Source organism: Orcinus orca, chromosome 2, assembly GCF_937001465.1.
Source record: "Orcinus orca chromosome 2, mOrcOrc1.1, whole genome shotgun sequence".
Classification (NCBI taxonomy): domain Eukaryota; kingdom Metazoa; phylum Chordata; class Mammalia; order Artiodactyla; family Delphinidae; genus Orcinus; species Orcinus orca.
Genome location: NC_064560.1, coordinates 124,395,493 through 124,413,523, shown reverse-complemented (window position 1 = coordinate 124,413,523; position 18,031 = coordinate 124,395,493). Strand labels below are relative to the sequence as shown.

The 18,031-nt window shown below is 44.5% G+C and overlaps 2 protein-coding genes across 3 annotated transcripts in view; one reads left to right on the top strand and one right to left on the bottom strand.

Moving 5' to 3' along the window:
- The window catches only part of AVEN (apoptosis and caspase activation inhibitor), a 197,251-nt gene extending 191,352 nt beyond the window's left edge, over positions 1-5,899 (top strand). The window contains exons 4-6 of the mRNA XM_004274038.4: positions 1,312-1,407; positions 4,226-4,586; positions 5,393-5,899. Of these exons, the coding sequence (XP_004274086.1) occupies positions 1,312-1,407; positions 4,226-4,586; positions 5,393-5,508 (573 nt within the window). The 3' untranslated portion in view covers positions 5,509-5,899. The remainder of the gene's footprint in view (positions 1-1,311; positions 1,408-4,225; positions 4,587-5,392) is intronic.
- A 323-nt stretch (positions 5,900-6,222) lies between these two features.
- Positions 6,223-18,031, bottom strand: part of RYR3 (ryanodine receptor 3) — a 555,614-nt gene continuing 543,805 nt past the window's right edge. For both annotated transcript variants that reach the window (XM_049705467.1, XM_049705468.1), the window contains 7 exons: positions 17,650-17,796; positions 12,868-13,002; positions 11,398-11,554; positions 9,510-9,574; positions 9,001-9,101; positions 7,918-7,969; positions 6,223-7,019 (listed from right to left, as the gene is read on the bottom strand). In XM_049705467.1, the coding sequence (XP_049561424.1) occupies positions 6,924-7,019; positions 7,918-7,969; positions 9,001-9,101; positions 9,510-9,574; positions 11,398-11,554; positions 12,868-13,002; positions 17,650-17,796 (753 nt within the window). In that variant the 3' untranslated portion in view covers positions 6,223-6,923. The remainder of the gene's footprint in view (positions 7,020-7,917; positions 7,970-9,000; positions 9,102-9,509; positions 9,575-11,397; positions 11,555-12,867; positions 13,003-17,649; positions 17,797-18,031) is intronic.

Below are 18,031 nucleotides of genomic sequence, written 5' to 3'. Positions count from 1 at the left end.
CCCTGTGTACTGCTGTTGTGAGGCTCAGGGGTTCGAGTGGGTCTGCGTTTAGTGTCGGCGCTCTACTTGAGAGCACCAGGAATAACTCCCCACCTCCAGTCATTATAAACCCATCTACCCAAGGCATCCTTACAGTGGAATAGAGATTAGACTCCATGACCCCTGGGTGGTGTTCTCTAACTTGATATCAGTGATTGCAGCGTAAGTCATGGTTCTACCTGGGTCTGTGATAGTCCTTGGTAGACAAGGTGGTCCGTGGTGTCTGCCTCTAATGTGGCAGCCACCTTTTAGTTTTTCCTTCTCTTGGGTGGCCGGGGCACCTAGAAACAGCCGTTAGGGGTCATGCGATAACCTGGACCGTTTTCTCAGATATGGTCAATTTGTGAGGGCATTGCCTGGATGGGATTTTGCGTCTATGCACGGGAAGGGAGTTCAAGGGACTTACAGTGTTGGCCTCACACAAAGTGCTGCCAGCTGGAGGGTAAGTTTCCATCCTCTGCTTTCTGGTTGGAAGAGAGAGAAGCGTATACCTCATGGGCTTCTTTGGCTGTGACTGTCCTCCCCATCTGACTGCTGAGACAGCTCTTCCCTGCTCTCCTGAAGGCCAGCCATCTGAATCTGGGGGGAGATGTCCAGTTAGATTTCATTAAGTGCTTTGAGTTTTTTTCAGTAATTCCAAGAGCATCCGCAGGTTCCAGGTTTCCGTGCAGCCTTGATGTGAGGTGATCACCACCCTGCTGCTGCTCTGGCAGCCTGAGCTGTGGCTCAGGAAGGTGCTTTTGGTTTTGCTTATCTTAATGCAGAGATGGTAGAAACTAGAACCATATCAAGTGTGATTTATGATCTGATCTTCCAGTGTGGGTCTGGGTCACTTAGTACCAGTGGTTTGGTCTTCATTTTTATCTAGGGGCAGTTTAGCCTGTGGGTCAGAGCATAGACTTCAGAGACGCAAACCTGAGCGGCTAAAAGTAATAGATGATTTATTTACAGTTACTACCTATCGTCTTGTGCTCTTTTATTTCTGAAAGGTCATATGTAATCATCTTTTTTTTTTTTCTTTTTTTTTTTTGCGGTACGCGGGCCTCTCACTGCTGTGGCCTCTCCCGTTGCGGAGCACAGGCTCCGGACGCGCAGGCTCAGCGGCCACGGCTCACGAGCCCAGCTGCCCCGCGGCATGCGGAATCCTCCCGGACCGGGGCACGAACCTGTGTCCTCTGCATCGGCAGGCGGACTCTCAACCACTGCGCCACCAGGGAAGCCCCATATGTAATCATCTTGATCAATAATCTATCTTTTTTTTTATATATATAGAATTCAGCATTTTATGTGGACTGTGAGTCATTGGTTCGAGCCCTTCAAGAACTGCCTCTCTCACTCCGACTCAATGTTGCTGCTGAATTGGTCCAGGTAAAAACCCTGACAGCATCCTGAGGCTGGTATGAATTAGGGCAGGAGAAGAAGAAGAATGAAAAACATCCCCCTGCAGGATGTTTCAGACTCAGCTTTTCCTTTCATCAAGCTGAGCGTTTTGTATCAGGTAGAATTTCGTAAAGTTTTGAGGGAGAATGAAATACTTTCTAAAGGTTTTTTCATTTTATATTTGAAACATTTTAAAGGATCAAATGTAATAGAATTGAATGAAATGTAGAAGTATAGAGTCTGCCTTGTATTGTACTCAAAATGTTTATGTGCCAGGCTCTGTGTTAGGCACTAAGGTTACCGTGGTGAACAGACAGGCATGGTTCCTGCCCTCATGGAGCTTAATCTATTGGGAAAGATGGGTATTGATCAAGTTATCAAATTATAAGTCCTGTGAAGGGGAAGGACAGTATGCTGTGAGAATATGTAATAGTGAACCTGATCGACTTTGGTGTGATTAGGAATGGCTTTCCTGAAGAAGTGACAGATAAGCCGAGATCCAAAGCATAAGAACATTTAAAGAAGAGTGACCCAATCAGATCTGCATTAACAACTGTGCTAATAACAATAACAGTAACAAAGAACATTCCGGCTGCAGGATGGAGAGAGGACTGTACTGGGGTGTCTGTGTTGAGGGTAAATCTGCACAGGCACACCCATGCAAGAGTAGAGTGGATGAGGGGAGGCAAATTAGGAGGCCACTGCACGGCTCAGGTGAGTAATACTGTAGCTTGGACCAGGCTAATGATGGTAGAGATGGCAGGGAACTGGACTTTACCAAGAGGTGTATTACAGAAGTAAAATTAACAGGACTTGGTGAAATACTGGAAATGGAGAGGGAGCAGGGAAAGAATTTTCTAGGTTTTCCAGCCTGTGCAACTCAGTGGTAGCTAGTATTAGGAAGGGTGAGGCTTGGACATTATGGGTTTGTGTCTCTGAGATGTCAGAGTGAAAATATTAGTCAATTGGATATAGAAATTTATAGTTCAGAATCAAGGGTTGGAAATATAAATTTGGGAGATATCGGTTGTAAGGTAGCTAAGAGAGGAGCCATTGAATCGGCTAAGAGAGGAGGGGCCCAAGGGCTATACCAGAAGGAACTTTGAAATGTAATTGTGGCTAGATTGGATTTTGTTAAAAAGTGAAACCCTAGGCAGTACTAGTTGTCAATAGAATCCCAGCAACCAAAGTGATCAGTTTTGTTCTGCAGTTGAATGTGATGCTAAGCCTGAGCATAGGCAGGCATCAGTGGGTATCCACCCAGCTGTCTCTGTGGCACTTACGTCAAATTTAGGGCAGCAAGTAGAATTCAGGCTGGAGGACACTTAGGGGCAGAGAAGTAGAGAGGACAGCATTTGCCTCTGATGGGGAATCGCCCTGGGATGTCTTTAGGAGCGTTTGGGGGTATTGGGGCTTGTCTTAGTGATTGGGTGAGCACTCCTCTTCCTCTGGCTGTCCAGAGATGGTCAAAGTCCTGACATACTTGGTTTGATCCCACACAATGAGGAGTGGTTAACAGAACACATCAGGGAAACACTGAGATGAAGGTGATGGGGGCCCCAGGATTGAGGAGAGAAACGGGAAGTGGTGTGAGCATTTGAAAGTGAAGGATGATGTTGTCAGAGGCAGGCCTCAGAGGAAAGATATAAAAGAATTGTACTTTTGTAAATAGTAACTTTTAACTATCTAGCTAGGTTTTCCCACTCCTCCCATGAGGTAGAACGGTTATTCTCAAGTGTGTTTGCATGTTAGACTCACCCGGGAGTTAACAAACAAAGACAATGCCAGCCAGCCAGTGCAGACCAACTGGATGATTCCAGGATTAGAACAGGGGACCACATCCCATCTTCGCCCTGCACACTGACAGTGCTGGATGAATATTTAAGTTCCTGTGTAAAGGCACGCGGTCTTAAAAGCCCTAAGGAGCTATTAGCAAACTGGATCTGCTCAGGATGCTTAAATGTACAAATAAGGGGACAACACCTCCAACAGCAGCTGACCCTCCTTCTGAACCTACCCACTGATGCCAGCCTAGTCACCACAGGCCTCCCTCCAGAACTGTGGTTCTCAGCCTTCCTCTACATTACAGTCACCTGGGGGGAGGGTTTAACTTTATTAAATTATAACATATAGAGAAGTGCGTGCGTAAGTCTTTACACATGCAGATCAAGGATCAGAACGCCGCCACCACCCAGAACCTCCCCCCACCCCCCACCCCCCCCGAGGCAATACTTCCCTAAGACCACTATCCTGACTGCTCATACTCAAGATTAGTTTTGCCTGTTGGGGACGTTTTTTACAAATGTAATCAAATGGAATGTTTTCTTTCCTGTCTGGCAATTTTTACTCAAATAATGTTACTAACGGTCATTCTTTTCTTCTTGGTGAATTTGTTCCTTCATCTCCTATATGTGTGCATCTTAGTTCAGTGAACAGATCCGACTTGCTAATTACTTCTCCGTGACTTTTTACAAACGTTTGCCTCGTCACAGGCTTAAGTGTACATTCACATAGACCTACAGGACTGTCCATTCTCAGGCTGGTGACAGGAGTGCACAGCCCTTTTGATTTCAGCTCTGAGCAGGTTGGCACATGGCTGAGGTGGGCACAGTAGGGAGGTCTCCCACACTTACCCCTGCAGCAGTAAGAGGGGTGCTGGCAGGACCTGGATGGAGACACTTTGTGACCTTCCTGTCTGAATTGAGTTTCCTACTCCACAAAGTCTGATGGCTTCCTTTGCTTTAATTTCTGCTTAAGCAAATACGGCAGGACTCACATTAACTCAGATACTGTGCTTCTCTTTCAGACTGCCCTTCCTTTAGAGCTTCCTCAGGTGAAACCAAAGAGAAATAATGATGGCAAGGGACTAGGGATGCAGTTAAAGGGGCCCTTGGGGCCTGGAGGAAAGGGGTCCATCTCTGAGCTGAAATCTGCTGCCGCTGGCTGCCCCATGTACTTGGGTAAAGACAGCCTAGGACCGGGCCCTTTCAAGGGTTCTCAGAACCCCGCTTCCCCACTGCAGTCGGCAGCAGACGATTTGGAAGAAGAACTAGATCTGCTGCTTAATTTAGATGCGTCTGTAAAAGAGAGCGGTGACATCTTAGCAGACCAGACAGCTCAGGACCTGGAATCTGAGAAAGATGAGGAGGTGGCCCAAGAAGAAACAGGTATGGTTTTCATTTTATTCCCCATCCATCTTCTCGATTCTGGTGTTTTTCTGAGAATAGCTTCACCTCTGTCACATCCCTACACATCTTCATCAGTGTCTGACATCGATCTGGCCTTGTCCACTGACATCTATTTCTGTGCTCACGTCTCTGCTTCCCCCTGAGCTGACCTTTCTGACAACATTGCTCTCACTCGATATTACTGGGCTTCCAAAGCTGCTGCCTGCCTGATTGCAATCTTAAACCCGGGGCTGCAAATTGAACTCGTGCTGTAAAAGGCATTTCGATACCCGTGGCCTCAGCTGTGCAGCAGCAGACCTTTTAATCGACTGTCTGAACAGGCCTGTTGATCAGTTCTTTGTGCTTCTTGCTTGCTATTTCGATCTTGGTTGTTGTTTTTTTTTTTTTTTTTACAAAAGACGACTTCCTCATTTGTGCATGTTCTGTTAGATGGCGGGCCATCTGACAGGGAGAGGCCTAGTGACTGCCCCGTCCATACACTGCATTCAGGACCCTTTAATGGCTTTAGTTTCCAGGAAACTAAGCTGTTAGTCTTTTAAAAAAAACTAGTGAACTGTGAAATTCATCATCCAAATAAATAGAAGAGCAAATCTCTACTCCATTTATGAATTTGTTTAGGTATCACTGGATCTTCTTAGGGAGCAGGAAAATAATAGAACATTTCCCCTTATCGTGAGCAAAGTCAGACTTTGGCTGATTTCCAGCATGGATCAAACCCCAGGGAAGCGTTAACCCTCGGTTCTGGCACTAAAGTGAAGTTGTTAATGTTGCTTTTATTTTTTTAGATCCTGCAAAACCGTCTGCGTTGGAAGGAAAGAACGTGGCATCTGAGCAACCGAGTATATCCAGAAATGTTACTGAGGAAGAGCTTGAAGATTGGTTGGACAGCATGATTTCCTAAACTTGATGAAAGAAAAAAAAAAAAGAGAGAGAAAGAAAATGAAAAGTGCCTGAAGCCAATTTTGGTTGCCTTGTAAGGGAAGGCGGGCCCAAGGCTGTCCTTCCAGAACAGCTGGTTTACAAGCACGGCCCGAGCCCGTGTGGCCATCACGCTTAGCAGTAGACGCCTACCTCCCCCATGTTCAACAAATCCGAAATGAGACAGTAAGCGGCTCGCTGCATTTGTTCTCTGGCTTAGTAACTGAATAGACTTCTTAAGGGCAGGAGAGGTTACGGCCCTTGTGTCCAGTTTCTTCCTCTCAATTTTTACAGCATAGCGGGTGCAGCTGATGAAGAGAGCTAAGCAAACCAGGCATGCATTTGGCCAAAATAAACAAACGCTGGTTTGTGGATTTTTTTTTCTTCCTTTCTTTCTTGTGCGGGGAGCCGTGGGCTGTTTGTTAGTCTCCTGTCCCTTTTCCCAGCACCACAGGGTGGTTGTAAATCATCCAGAAAGGGGGCGTTACAAGAGGCCAAACCGTGAGTTAGTGATTATGACTTTATTGCAGTGGACACTTCATTTTATTTAAGGAGATTCACCTAAACAGAGCAGCTCCACTACTTACAAGGGAGACCATAAAGCGTTACTCTATTTGGCATAAGATTGAGATTTTTTTCTGAATTTTCAGTACAGTACTTTTTTTCTCTGATAACAGCAGTTGACAAGCTGTTACTGAAAAAAAAAAAAACATGAATAACCTTTGAGTGCAGTTTCATAAAGTAAGACAGAAGATCCACACAACTAATTAATGGAACTGTCCGTCTCGAACATAAATGTAAAAAACTTGCATAGCTATATCTAAAGAGGTTTTGTAAGGCACTTACTCGATACTTCAGTGTCGACAAAGTGGCGGTTTGTTTGTTTGTTTCTATTTCTTTAACTGCTTAAAGCTTTTCAAGCTGATTCTGGATACATTCACTAGCAAGTACCATGGGAGAAATTAGACTGCAGTTTTAAAATGATTTTTTTGTAGCTCAGACCGTGAGTCACTAGTGGAGTACCATCATGTGGAATTCAAGTGTTTAAAATTCCAGGTATTGTGCCTCCCAAACTTCCTGCTTCTCTAGCCCTTCCCTCAGTGGTACCATCCCAACGACCTAGTTAGAACTGAGAAACCTGAAGGCTTGCAACTAGAGCTTCCTTGAAGCTGGGCCATACTCTTTTTTCTTTCAACATTTTTGACAGGTTATCTCGCACAGTGTATGTCCATTAGATACAAAAAGCCAAATCAATTCCAAAATACCACAGATGTGTAACAAACACTTCCTTGTAAGGGAGGCATTTTAGGAAATGTCACTTTTCAAATGTGTTGCAGAACTGTTAAGAGAAGGATTTTATTGACCGTCCAGAATGGTGGAGGCTTCTTTCATTCCCATTTATCCAAGCTGATCTTCGTACTGTTTCCGGAAGCAGTCACCAGCAGGGAAGAAATCCCAACACCTTTCTTGGTACATCTTCCAGACATAAGATTCCTGAAATAACGGGAACAAAGGAGACTTCTTTATAAACCACAGTAAGCTGGAACCCAATTTATTTTCCCTCTCTATGTCTCCCTTTGGGAATACTGATGTGGATAAATGTGAGGCCCAACTGGTACATTCTTTCTTGCACTGTTCCCAGCTCAGGCTGCTTTGGGAGCAAGAAGTTTCTCCCTTCTTTTCTCCCTTCCTCTGACCGCCCCCCCCTCCCCCCCCGCCGTCACCGCCACCAAAACAAACAAAAACCCCACAGTGAGACCAACTCGATGATCGCCACTAAAAATACTTAAAGATTTAGCAGAGGGTTGACTCCATGCCATTTGTAACTGGTAGAAGGCAGAATATAGGAATCCAATGACGTTTGAATATTTGGTAAGCTACCTTTTCCTCCCCTATTCTCTGTCTTTACACTTCTTTTTCATACTTAGTCACAGAATCCCTCTGACACATACTTTCACGCACCCTGTCACACCCACACCTCCGCATCCCTGTGTCACCCACACAGGAGGTCGTTATCTTTCTTAGGCTGTCGTCTCACCATTTTGCTCCGACTCTCCTGCTCTTTGTCGGAGCCACCCACTCAGCTTTGCATTGTCTTTTTCTCTGTAACGTTCTCCCCACCTCCAGCTATTCTGCCCTGAAGCAGCAACTATAAGGATTTAGAAAATGTCAGTGTTTGCTGGGAAGGATAACCAAGGGGGCCTTTTGGAATAGGTGGGAGTTGCCTTAGAATTTTGGCTTCTTAAGTCACAAAGAGATGGTGGAACAATGCAGGAAGCAGTGGGAAAAGCACAGAAGAGACAAATGGGGGTCACCTCTCTATTTCAGGTATCCTGTGCTCTGCTGAGGCTTGACGTAGAAAGGGGAAGCTCTATCTTAAGGTGTTTCTCACCTGACCTGTGTGCTCTGTTTCATCTTTATTAATCAAATACATCAGGAAGAACCTGGAACGAGGAACAAAGGTTTAACAACTGAGAAAAAGACAATATTAGATTCTTTGGTTAGAATACCAAAGTCAAGTGAGCTGGAGAGAGGATTAAATACATTGTTCATCATGCTGACTCCTATACCTTTCAGAATAGGGGAAACGTGGCATGACAACATACGCCATCATCTTCTAATAATAATATACATTTATCTCAAAATTAGCCTTTTTGTGAGGAGAGGTCCTTAAACCTTGAGCTAAGATCACTTGTGAGGAAGAATTTTGGCTACCATTTTATTGTTTTTTAAAGAAGTCCTAAGGTAAACAATAAAATGGTAACCAAAACTCTTACCGTATAATTCTTAGTAGGCCAATTTATCATCTTATAAGAATATAGAATTGAAATTTTGTGTGTCTCAAAGATACACACAAAGTACTTTTACACAAAGTAAAAATATTTACTCTCACTCAGTTGCCCTGGAATTCAGCAGCACGCAGGTGACGGGCCGCCTTGACAAGAGCAAATATGAATTGATTTAGAGGAAGGCCTGACTGGAGGGGGTTCAAAGGAGAGTGGGACGAGAGAGATTGGAGACCCTGAACATGCACACTTTTCCAGTTTTGCTGGAAGGGAAGGAAGAAGCAGGGCAACAGCTGGAAGGAAAAGTGGGGTCACAGCCTTTTTTCTTTGTTTAGGATTAAAAAATATTATATGGTGATAGGAAAAATTCAGCAGAGAGGAAACTTGCTGGAGTTAATATGACCTTGATTTAGAAGGGGTGGGATCTAATTCCAGGCTGAGGGGCTGACATTTGCTTGGAGCAGAAACAGTCTGCAGCGCACACCTATCAATCAGAACGGGGAGGGGCAGGGCATATGGACAAAGACACGGGCTCATGGGGACTCCTGCAAGCTCTTTCCTAATTGCCTCTACTTTCCGGAGACCAAGGAGGAAAAGGCATTGGCAGAGCGTGAACTACATGACGTAACTGTATTTTACTCACTGTTCCTGGCCCTGCCCCATCACCTTTGCTGACCAAGGATACTCACAAGTAGTTGGCTAAGTTGTGCTCTTGTAAGGTGTGTGTTTCAAAACCATGAGGGGTCGTGTCAAAGTAGTCATTGCCGATCCCACAGATGAAACATTTAGTCTAAGAAGAATAACAGGGAGAAAAGGCATGAGTAGGCGTGACATTACAGGCAGGTAGCAAAAGGGTGAGGATCTCTGCTTGAATTGAGAGACACTAAAATATTTCTGTCTTTCATGCTTTAGGCTGTTAGTCGTCTTCTCCAGAGTGTCACATACCTAGCTTCTACCTAGTGGAGGGTACTTGCTCCTTCCTAAGCCTGGGGCCTGGCGGAGGCAGCAGGTGGGGGTGGTGGTGGTGGTAGGGCACAGAGCAGGTAGATGGGCCCAGAGAAGAGGACAGGCTTGGAAAACAATCATGGTTGGTAATTTTGCCTAGGGCTGGCCCTAAATAAGAGTAGAACCTACTGTTTAAAAAAATCCATGTGCTGTGAGATAACGGAAATCAAGTTGGGATTTAGTAGAACGGTACCTCCATATCCTCTCGTACTTGTTCCTGCTGGTCTCTCAGCTCCCCAAAAGCATCAATAATAAGACCTGGAATTTTAAATACAAAGACAAAACACTTCAAATAACCTGTTTAGTCAGGGCAGAGGAATGATAGATGGAATGGCAGAGGCTGTTATGTTTTGTTAAAAAAAATGGAATATTACTCAGCCATAAAAAGAAACAAAATTGAGTTATTTGTAGTGAGGTGGATGGACCTAGAGTCTGTCATACAGAGTGAAGTAAGTCAGAAAGAGAAAAACAAATACCATATGCTAACACATATATATGGAATTTAAGAAAAAAAAATGTCATGAAGAACCTAGGGGTAAGACGGGAATAAAGACACAGACCTACTAGAGAATGGACTTGAGGATATGGGGAGGGGGAAGGGTAAGCTGTGACAAAGTGAGAGAGAGGCATGGACATATATACACTACCAAACGTAAAATAGATAGTGGGAAACAATCGCACAGCACAGGGAGATCAGCTCGGTGCTTTGTGACCACCTAGGGGGTGGGATAGGGAGGGTGGGAGGGAGGGAGACGCAAGAGATATGGGAACATATGTATATGTATAACTGATTCACTTTGTTATAAAGCAGAAACTGACACACCATTGTAAAGCAATTATACTCCAATAAAGATGTTAAAGAAATGAATTATAAAGCTGAATGATACAATTAAATCAAAATTAGGGAAATAACTTGTGTTTTCAAATGCTGAGTCCTGGCTAATGATTTCTTATGGTTCCTCTTACAACGCCTCTCAGCAGTATTTGACGCTAACTGTTCACTCCTCCTGGACTCTCTTCCTGTCCTTCCTTCCTTGTCCTACTGTTTTGCTTGGCTGTTCCCTTTCTGTCTTCCTTATCGGCTCTTCCTCTTCGAGTCCCTGAGGCACTGATATGTATCAGTCAGGGCTCCTCCTCAGTTTCTTTGCTTTTCCTTCTGGGAAGTCTCTACGCCTACATCTTTGACCACCACCACCAGTGGATCCCATTTCTTTGATTTTTGTATTCATTAATATTTGTCTTGTGTGTCCTTATTGAATGTAATATTTCTATCCTATTCCATTCCTGACTTGTCTCTTGAAAGACCCATTACAATTAACTGCTTATTAGCCCTCAACGCCTGCACGATGTCTCATAGGTACCTCAACTTGGCATGACTCAAACTAAATTCATCACCCTCTTTCTCTAACTCCTGACAAGCTACTGACCAAAATACCACTACCTCTACCCCGCAAGGAAGGAAAACACATGTCACACTCTCACAGATCCTCTTTCTGCTGCTTCCCACCCCATCGCGTGGGAGGAAAATGATCAGGGCAGGAATCATGAGGATGTGGGGCAACACTAGCCAATGGAGATATTTAGGAAGCAGAATGAGACAGAAATGATCAACTTAGAGTGGGTAATGAAGGAGTGGGCGAGGGGAGTCCTCTGTAAGGATGCTCAAGTTTCCTGTATCAGTGCCTGGGTGTATGTTTGCCTTTATATATGGTAGACGTTCAAGAGATGTCTGTTGGGGCTTCCCTGGTGGCACAGTGGTTGAGAGTCCGCCTGCCGATGCAGGGGACGCGGGTTCGTGCCCCGGTCTGGGAAGATCCCACATGCCGCGGAGCGGCTGGGCCCATGAGCCATGGCCGCTGGGCCTGTGCATCCGGAGCCTGTGCTCCGCAGCGGGAGAGGCCACAGCAGTGAGAGCCCCGTGTACCACAAAAAAAAAAAAAAAAAAAAAAAAAAGAGATGTCTGTTGAATTAACAGGTAAGCGAATGCATAAACCTCTTTACATAAAACAGTTAAGTCAGGTGCAGAAAGGCAAAGAGAATCAGATTGAGCCCCATGCAGATGACATAACTGGCAAGCATACCTTGGATGATGGCCAGCAGGATGACAATGACGAAGAAGAAGAATGTAATGTCAAAGACGATGCGGTACATTTCGTACGGGTCCCCAGCGGGGTCTTCAATTTCATCGCCAATGCCACCTCCAGCTCTCACTCCCACGTACATGTGGAACAGGTAACACTAGGGAAGAAAAATGATGGCGATTCAGGTAAAAGGTGCAGAGTTCTGTTTGTTTTTACAGAGATGGTCAGATCATTCATGTAACAAGATCAAAACATGACAGCCCTGAGGCAGGAGAAGGGTACTCTTCACAATAACACATTCATGCTGCTAACTCTGTCCTCTCCACCCTCTGGTTAGGTTGGTGTCTATAAAGATGGAAAGGTTGCTGTTCCACGTAGCCTTTAAAAGGTGTTTTTTGCTCTTTTCTTAAAAACAGTTTTGAACTCTTTGACACACACGTGAGAATTCACTCTAGGTGTGTATAAGTTAAAAGAACTTTCTGCCCTGATGAGGATGGCCTATGCCAGATACGAGTTTTCTCTCACTTAAGTTTCAAGTGCCAGCCTGGACTTGGGGCCGGGCTACAGCCTCCGGGAAGAGGCCTCCCCTACTTGGCATCCTCTGCGCACCCGGGAGGGCGGGGCTCCCCGCAGAATCTCCTCCCAAGTGCCCGTGTGCTCCAGGTAGGCTCCTGGGCCAGGGCTCACAGAGCAGGCTGCCCTCTGTCTCTCCTCCTGACTGGCAGTGATGGCTTTGGGATGGGAGTGTGGAGGCAGTCTCATGGCTGGTAGATCAAAAGCCAGTGGCAGCACGGAGCCCACGCTGGTCATACGGTTGCTCTTGTGCCTGTAGTGTTGCTGTCTCATGGGCTGCTTGCCCCAAGAAAACTCACGCAGAGATTTTAGCCAAAAAGCATATCTATTTTCTGGAGAAACGATCACAGGCGGGGGCAGGGGGTCAGTGTACTGTCACCTGTCTCTGATACACACATTCTTTTCCTGAAATCTGGTCACGATAAGCGTCTAGAGATGCTACTGCAGCTGTGCTGGCTCACCCTGCGCTGTGCCCTTCTATGCGTGCAGGAGCCCCAGCCCCGCCCTGACCCAGTCCTGCTGCTGTGACATTTTTCAGACGACATGGCTGTTCTGAAACAAGCCCCACTGGCTTGCTGAAATAAACGGAGCACCAGATTCATGGGACTTTGCTCTTAGCTCTCAGAGGCAAAGAATCAGAGTTTGACTTCCGTGAGATACAGACACAGGTAACTCACGTCTTCACCACACACAGATGTGGATGGATGGTGATCCGCTTAGCTGTGTGTTTCTCCTTCCGCCTGGGCCCCGACACGTGGTCTATTGCATCACTTCTGTCTTTCCAGGACCCACCTCCCTTTCGGATGAGACATCAGTGTTCTACTCTCATCTCTGTCCTGCTCTGCCCACAGCCCTTCTGTCCCAGCCACGCCAGGTGACCCTACAGGGAATTCTCACCGTCATCATGTCATCACACTTCATGTCGGGCTCATCGTCGTCTTCACTTTTGTTGTAGAACTTGCGGAAGAAGTTGAACGCCACCACGGTATAGAGGTAAACCACCACGGCCAGGAGACCGACAGTCAGGACCAACTGGCAGCGGAAAGAGAGAGCGAGAGGGAAGAGGAGGTGGGTCTTCTCCACCTTGAAAGGTTGGTGGGAGACTCCAAGAAAACAGAGGAAAGGGGAAAGATGAGGGGTCTGGAACGAAGGCTGTCATACAGCAGGTGCCGAAGGAAAGCAAGATCACAGAGAGAAACAGGCTTATTGGGAGAAAAGAGTAATGATGGACTGTTATGGAACAAACTGTGTTCCCCCAGAATTCATATGTTGAAGCCCTAACCCCCAGTACCTCTGAAGGTGACTGCACTTGGAGATAGAGCCTTTAAAGAGGTGATTTAATTAAAATGAGGCCGTGAGGGTGGGCCCTGCTTCAATCTGACTGGTGTTCCTACAAGAGGAGGAGGTTAGGACTCAGAAGGAGAGATACCAGGTAGCCGTACGCATCGAAGGATAATCAAGTGAAAAAGCAGCAAGAGGCAGCCAGCTGCACGCCAGGCTACCCACACCTTGATCTTGGACTTCCAGCCTCCAGAACTGAGAGGAAATCAATGTCTGTTGTCTAAGCCCCCAGTGTTCAGTATTTTGTTATGGCAGCCCAGGCAGACTAACAGCTGGGGTACTGCACGGGGCGCATATCAACTACACAGGGATTTAAGGATGAGAATAGTGACGGTGCTCTGAGGATGGTTACTTTGTTTTTTCACAGAGATAGCAGTGACCCAAGGCTTCAAGATGTCGCTTTCACTCTATCGCTGCTTTTATTTATTTGCTTATTTATTTAAGTAGAGTTGATTTACAATACTGTGTTAGTTTCAGGTGTACAGCATAGTGATTCAGTTATACATATACATGTATCTATTCCTTTTCAAATTCTTTTCCCACTTAGGTTGTTACAAAATATTGAGTATAATTCCCTGTGCTCTATATAGTAGGTCCTTGTCGTTTACCTATTTTATATATAGTAGTGTGTATATGTTAATCCCAAACTCCTAATTTATCCCTCCCTACCCCGCTTTGGTAACCATAAGTTCTAATGCTGCTTCTAAAGAAACTACAAGAAATTAATATAACATTGTTAATCAGCTATACTTCAATAAAAATTTAAAAAAAAATATATATATATACATATATGTATAACTGAGTCACTTTTCAGTACAGAAGAAATCAACACACATTGTAAATCAACTTATACTTCAATAAAATTTTTTAAAAATTAAAAAAAAAAGAAACTACAGATTCCTTGGGCTCATGGGTATCCCTACATCACAATATTTCATAACTAACCATGAACTGGATAATTGTCACAGCTTTGAAGTTACTATAAGAATTATGATTGAGCAAAGTGACATTTTTCATAATGAAGAAACCTGCCTTGGACCTTTGCCAGGGACATAGGGCCTGTTTGTTTCTCGGCTTTCAGAGGCACAATAAATGAGGACTACGCAGGACCTGCTCATCGGGCCTATACCAGGGACTAGGTGCTGGGCTGGAGCTGTGAAGATCAACAACATAAAGTCTTTCTTTGCCCTCAAGCTGCTACACAAAAGGGAGTGGGCATGATAAGTACCAGAACAGACATATTCAGCAGCTTCTTGAACAATGAATTTAGTGATTTGAACCTTGGATAGCAGACCTCACGGAAAGCAGCCGGTTTCAAAAAAGAGAAGGAATGTGGGCTTTGCACCAAGGAACAAATGGGCTTGAATCTAAGTTCTGCCACTTAGCAGCTGTGTGCTCTTGGGTGAAATACTTAGCCTCTCTGAGCCTCAGTGCTCTTCTCTCTCAAGTGAGTGTAACACTTACCTTATAGGGTGGTTGTGAGCCTATTGCAATACCCGGCATATGGCACAAACTGGGCACATTTTTTTTTTAACAATCTTGCCAGAGTTTAGTCGGCAAGCCCATATAAGACATTCATTGTTTAATAAATGCTGGAGAGGGCGTGGAGAAAAGGGAACCTCCTACACTGTTGGTGGGACTGTAAATTGATAGAGCCACTATGGAGAACAGTATGGAGGTTCCTTAAAAAACTAAAAACAGAATTACCATATGACCCAGCAATCCCACTCCTAGGTATATACCCTGAGAAAACCATAATTCAAAAAGATACACGCACCCCAATATGCAGCACTATTTACAATAGCAAGGACATGGAAGCAACCTAAATGTCCATCAACAGAGGAATGGGTAAGGAAGATGTGGTACATATATGTACAATGGAATCTTACTCGGCCATAAAAAAGAACACAATAATGCCATTTGCAGCAACATGGATGGACCTAGAGACTGTCATACTAAGTGAAGTAAGTCAGACACAGAAAGACGAATAACGCATGATGTTGCTCGTATGTGGAATCTAAAACAATGGGTACAAATGAACTTATTTACAAAACAGAAGTAGAGTCACAGATGTAGAAAACAAACTTATGCTAACCAGGGGATAAGGGGGTGAGGGATAAATTGGGATACTGGGATTGACATATATACACTCCTATATATAAAACAGACAACTAATAAGGACCTACTGTATAGCACAGGGAACTCTACTCAATACTCTCTAAAGGCCTAAATGGGAAAAGAATCTAAAAAAGAGTGGATATATGTATAACTGATTCAATTTGCTGTACACCTGAAACTAACACAACATTGTAAGTCAACTATACTCCAATAAAAATTGTTTTTTAATTAAAAGAAATTCATTGTTTAAACTTTTCATTTAAAGTACAGTTTTGTATAACACCGTTAAACCAAATCAATAAAATCTGAACTTTCTATATCTGAGTAAAGGGGAAGAAAAGAATTCTAAAAGAACAAATTGTAGAACTGGCATTCCATAAATCCCGTTTTGGGAAATGCCACCTTTATAGGATAAAACTTCCCAAGACACACATGGAAAAATAATACACAATGCCCTTTCTCCCAGGAACCTATAAGGAAGTATTTACCACTCTCTAAGCAAACATCTATATCACAGGTTCTGTTATTACCTCCCCAAACTTCAGCTTCTTGTATGTGGCAGCAAATTTCTATCTCTAGCTTTCCTCCCTTCTTTTTAGTGTCAACTGAGAAACCGGCGCCACTACCAGAAGCCTAGAGAAATAAACCATCGTAATACCTGATGATCTAGCACCCTTTCATTTTAGAACAATTAAAGGTTAATCTGACCTTTTTTCTGGTTGGAATTTTTATTTTTTAAGGTGTACAATGTGATGATTTAATATATGCATACATTATCAAGTTAATTAACATATCCATCACCTCACACAGTTACCGTGTGTGTGTGTGTGTGTGTGTGTGTGTGTGTGTGTGTGTATGCGTTTGCTGAGAACACTTAAGATCTACTCTCTTAGCAAATTTCAAGCATACAATACAGCATTTTTAACTATAACCACCGTGCTTTACATTAGATCCCCGGAACTAATTTATTTAATAACTGAAAGTTTGTACTCTTTGACCAATGCTCCCCATTTCCCCCAACACACCCAGCTCCTGGTAACTACTGCTCTACTCTCTGGTTCTAGAAGTTTGCCCTTTTTATGATTCCCCATGTAAGTGACACCATACAGTATTTGTCTTTCTGTGTCTGGCTTATTTCTCTTAGCATAATGCCCTCTAGGCTCATCTATATTGTTGCAAAAGGCAGAATTTCCTCTTTTTAAATGGCTGAATGATATTCTGTATGTTCATAACAAATTTTGTTTATCCATTCATCCACTGATGGACACAGGTTGTTTCCATATCTTGGCTATTGGGACTAATGCTGCTGTGAACATGGGAATATAGATATCCCTCTGAGATACTGATTTCGTCTCCTTCAGATATATATACCCAGAAGTGCAACTGCTGGATCATGTGGCAGTTCTGTACTTAATTTTTTGAGGAACTGCCATACTGTCTCCCCTAATGGCTGTACCAAGCTGGGTACATATTAACTCCTTTCTTTTCTCCCTTCTCCTGTAGAGATTTAGAGATGTGAGGGAACATGTCTCATTCGTGGATTTGCACTTAATGAGGAATAAAATGCTAGGGAGTTTGAATTTGTTCACAGGAGGAGCCATTAGAGGACTTTAATCAAGGGATTGACCCTGACAATTCTGTAGAAGACAGACTAGATATTGATGAGACTGGATGTAGAGCAATGACTAGATAGGTATATATAGAAATTGCACACATACACGTATATAACATATATAGCTATATATGTCTACCTATGTACACATATAGCTGTATATATGTGTATATATGTATAGATCTATATATATCTAAGTCATTGGTCTTTTTTTTTTTTTTGGCTGCATTGGGTCTTCATGGCTGCACGCGGGCCTTCTCTAGCTGATGCAAGCGGGGGCTACTCTTGGTTGCGATGCATGGGCTTCTCATTGCGGTGGCTTCTCTTGTTGCAGAGCACGGGCTCTAGGTGCGTGGGCCTCGGGAGTTGTGGCACGTGGACCCAGCAGCTGTGGCTCGCGGGCTCCAGAGCTTAGGCTCAGTAGTTGTGGCACACGGGCTTAGTTGCTCCGCGGCATGTGGGATCCTCCCTGGCCAGGGCTCGAACCTGTGTCCCCTGAGTTGGCAGGAGGGTTCTCAACGACTGCGCCACCAGGGAAGCCCACTGGTTATGTTCTTTCCTAACCGTATCTAGGTCCCTCCTGTTCTGCAGCAGTATAAACCCCATACCTGTTTGCCATTGTGAGTGACAGATGACAGAATAGTCCTCAGAGTCTTGAAGCCCATCGCGATATCCAGCAGATGAGCAGCGAAGAAGAAGTTGTTGTAGTGGCCCAGGACTGACATGGTCGTGTACCAGGCGAGGTAGAGAAAGGACTGTGGAAATGGAAGAAATTGAGCAGCTTTTCAGGCATTCAGGGGACTGAGGTGCTTTGAGCTGGCCCAAGAATTGCCAAGTCAAGCCCCATCTGCCTCATACTACTGCACAAGAGAGAAGTGTCCCCCCAGCACCCTAGGGCCCTCTGTCTTCGCCCAGCACTCCCTGCATCTTCCTGAGCTGCCTCCATAGCTTGTTTCTTTGTGGCATCTAATGACATCCCTGGACTTGGGG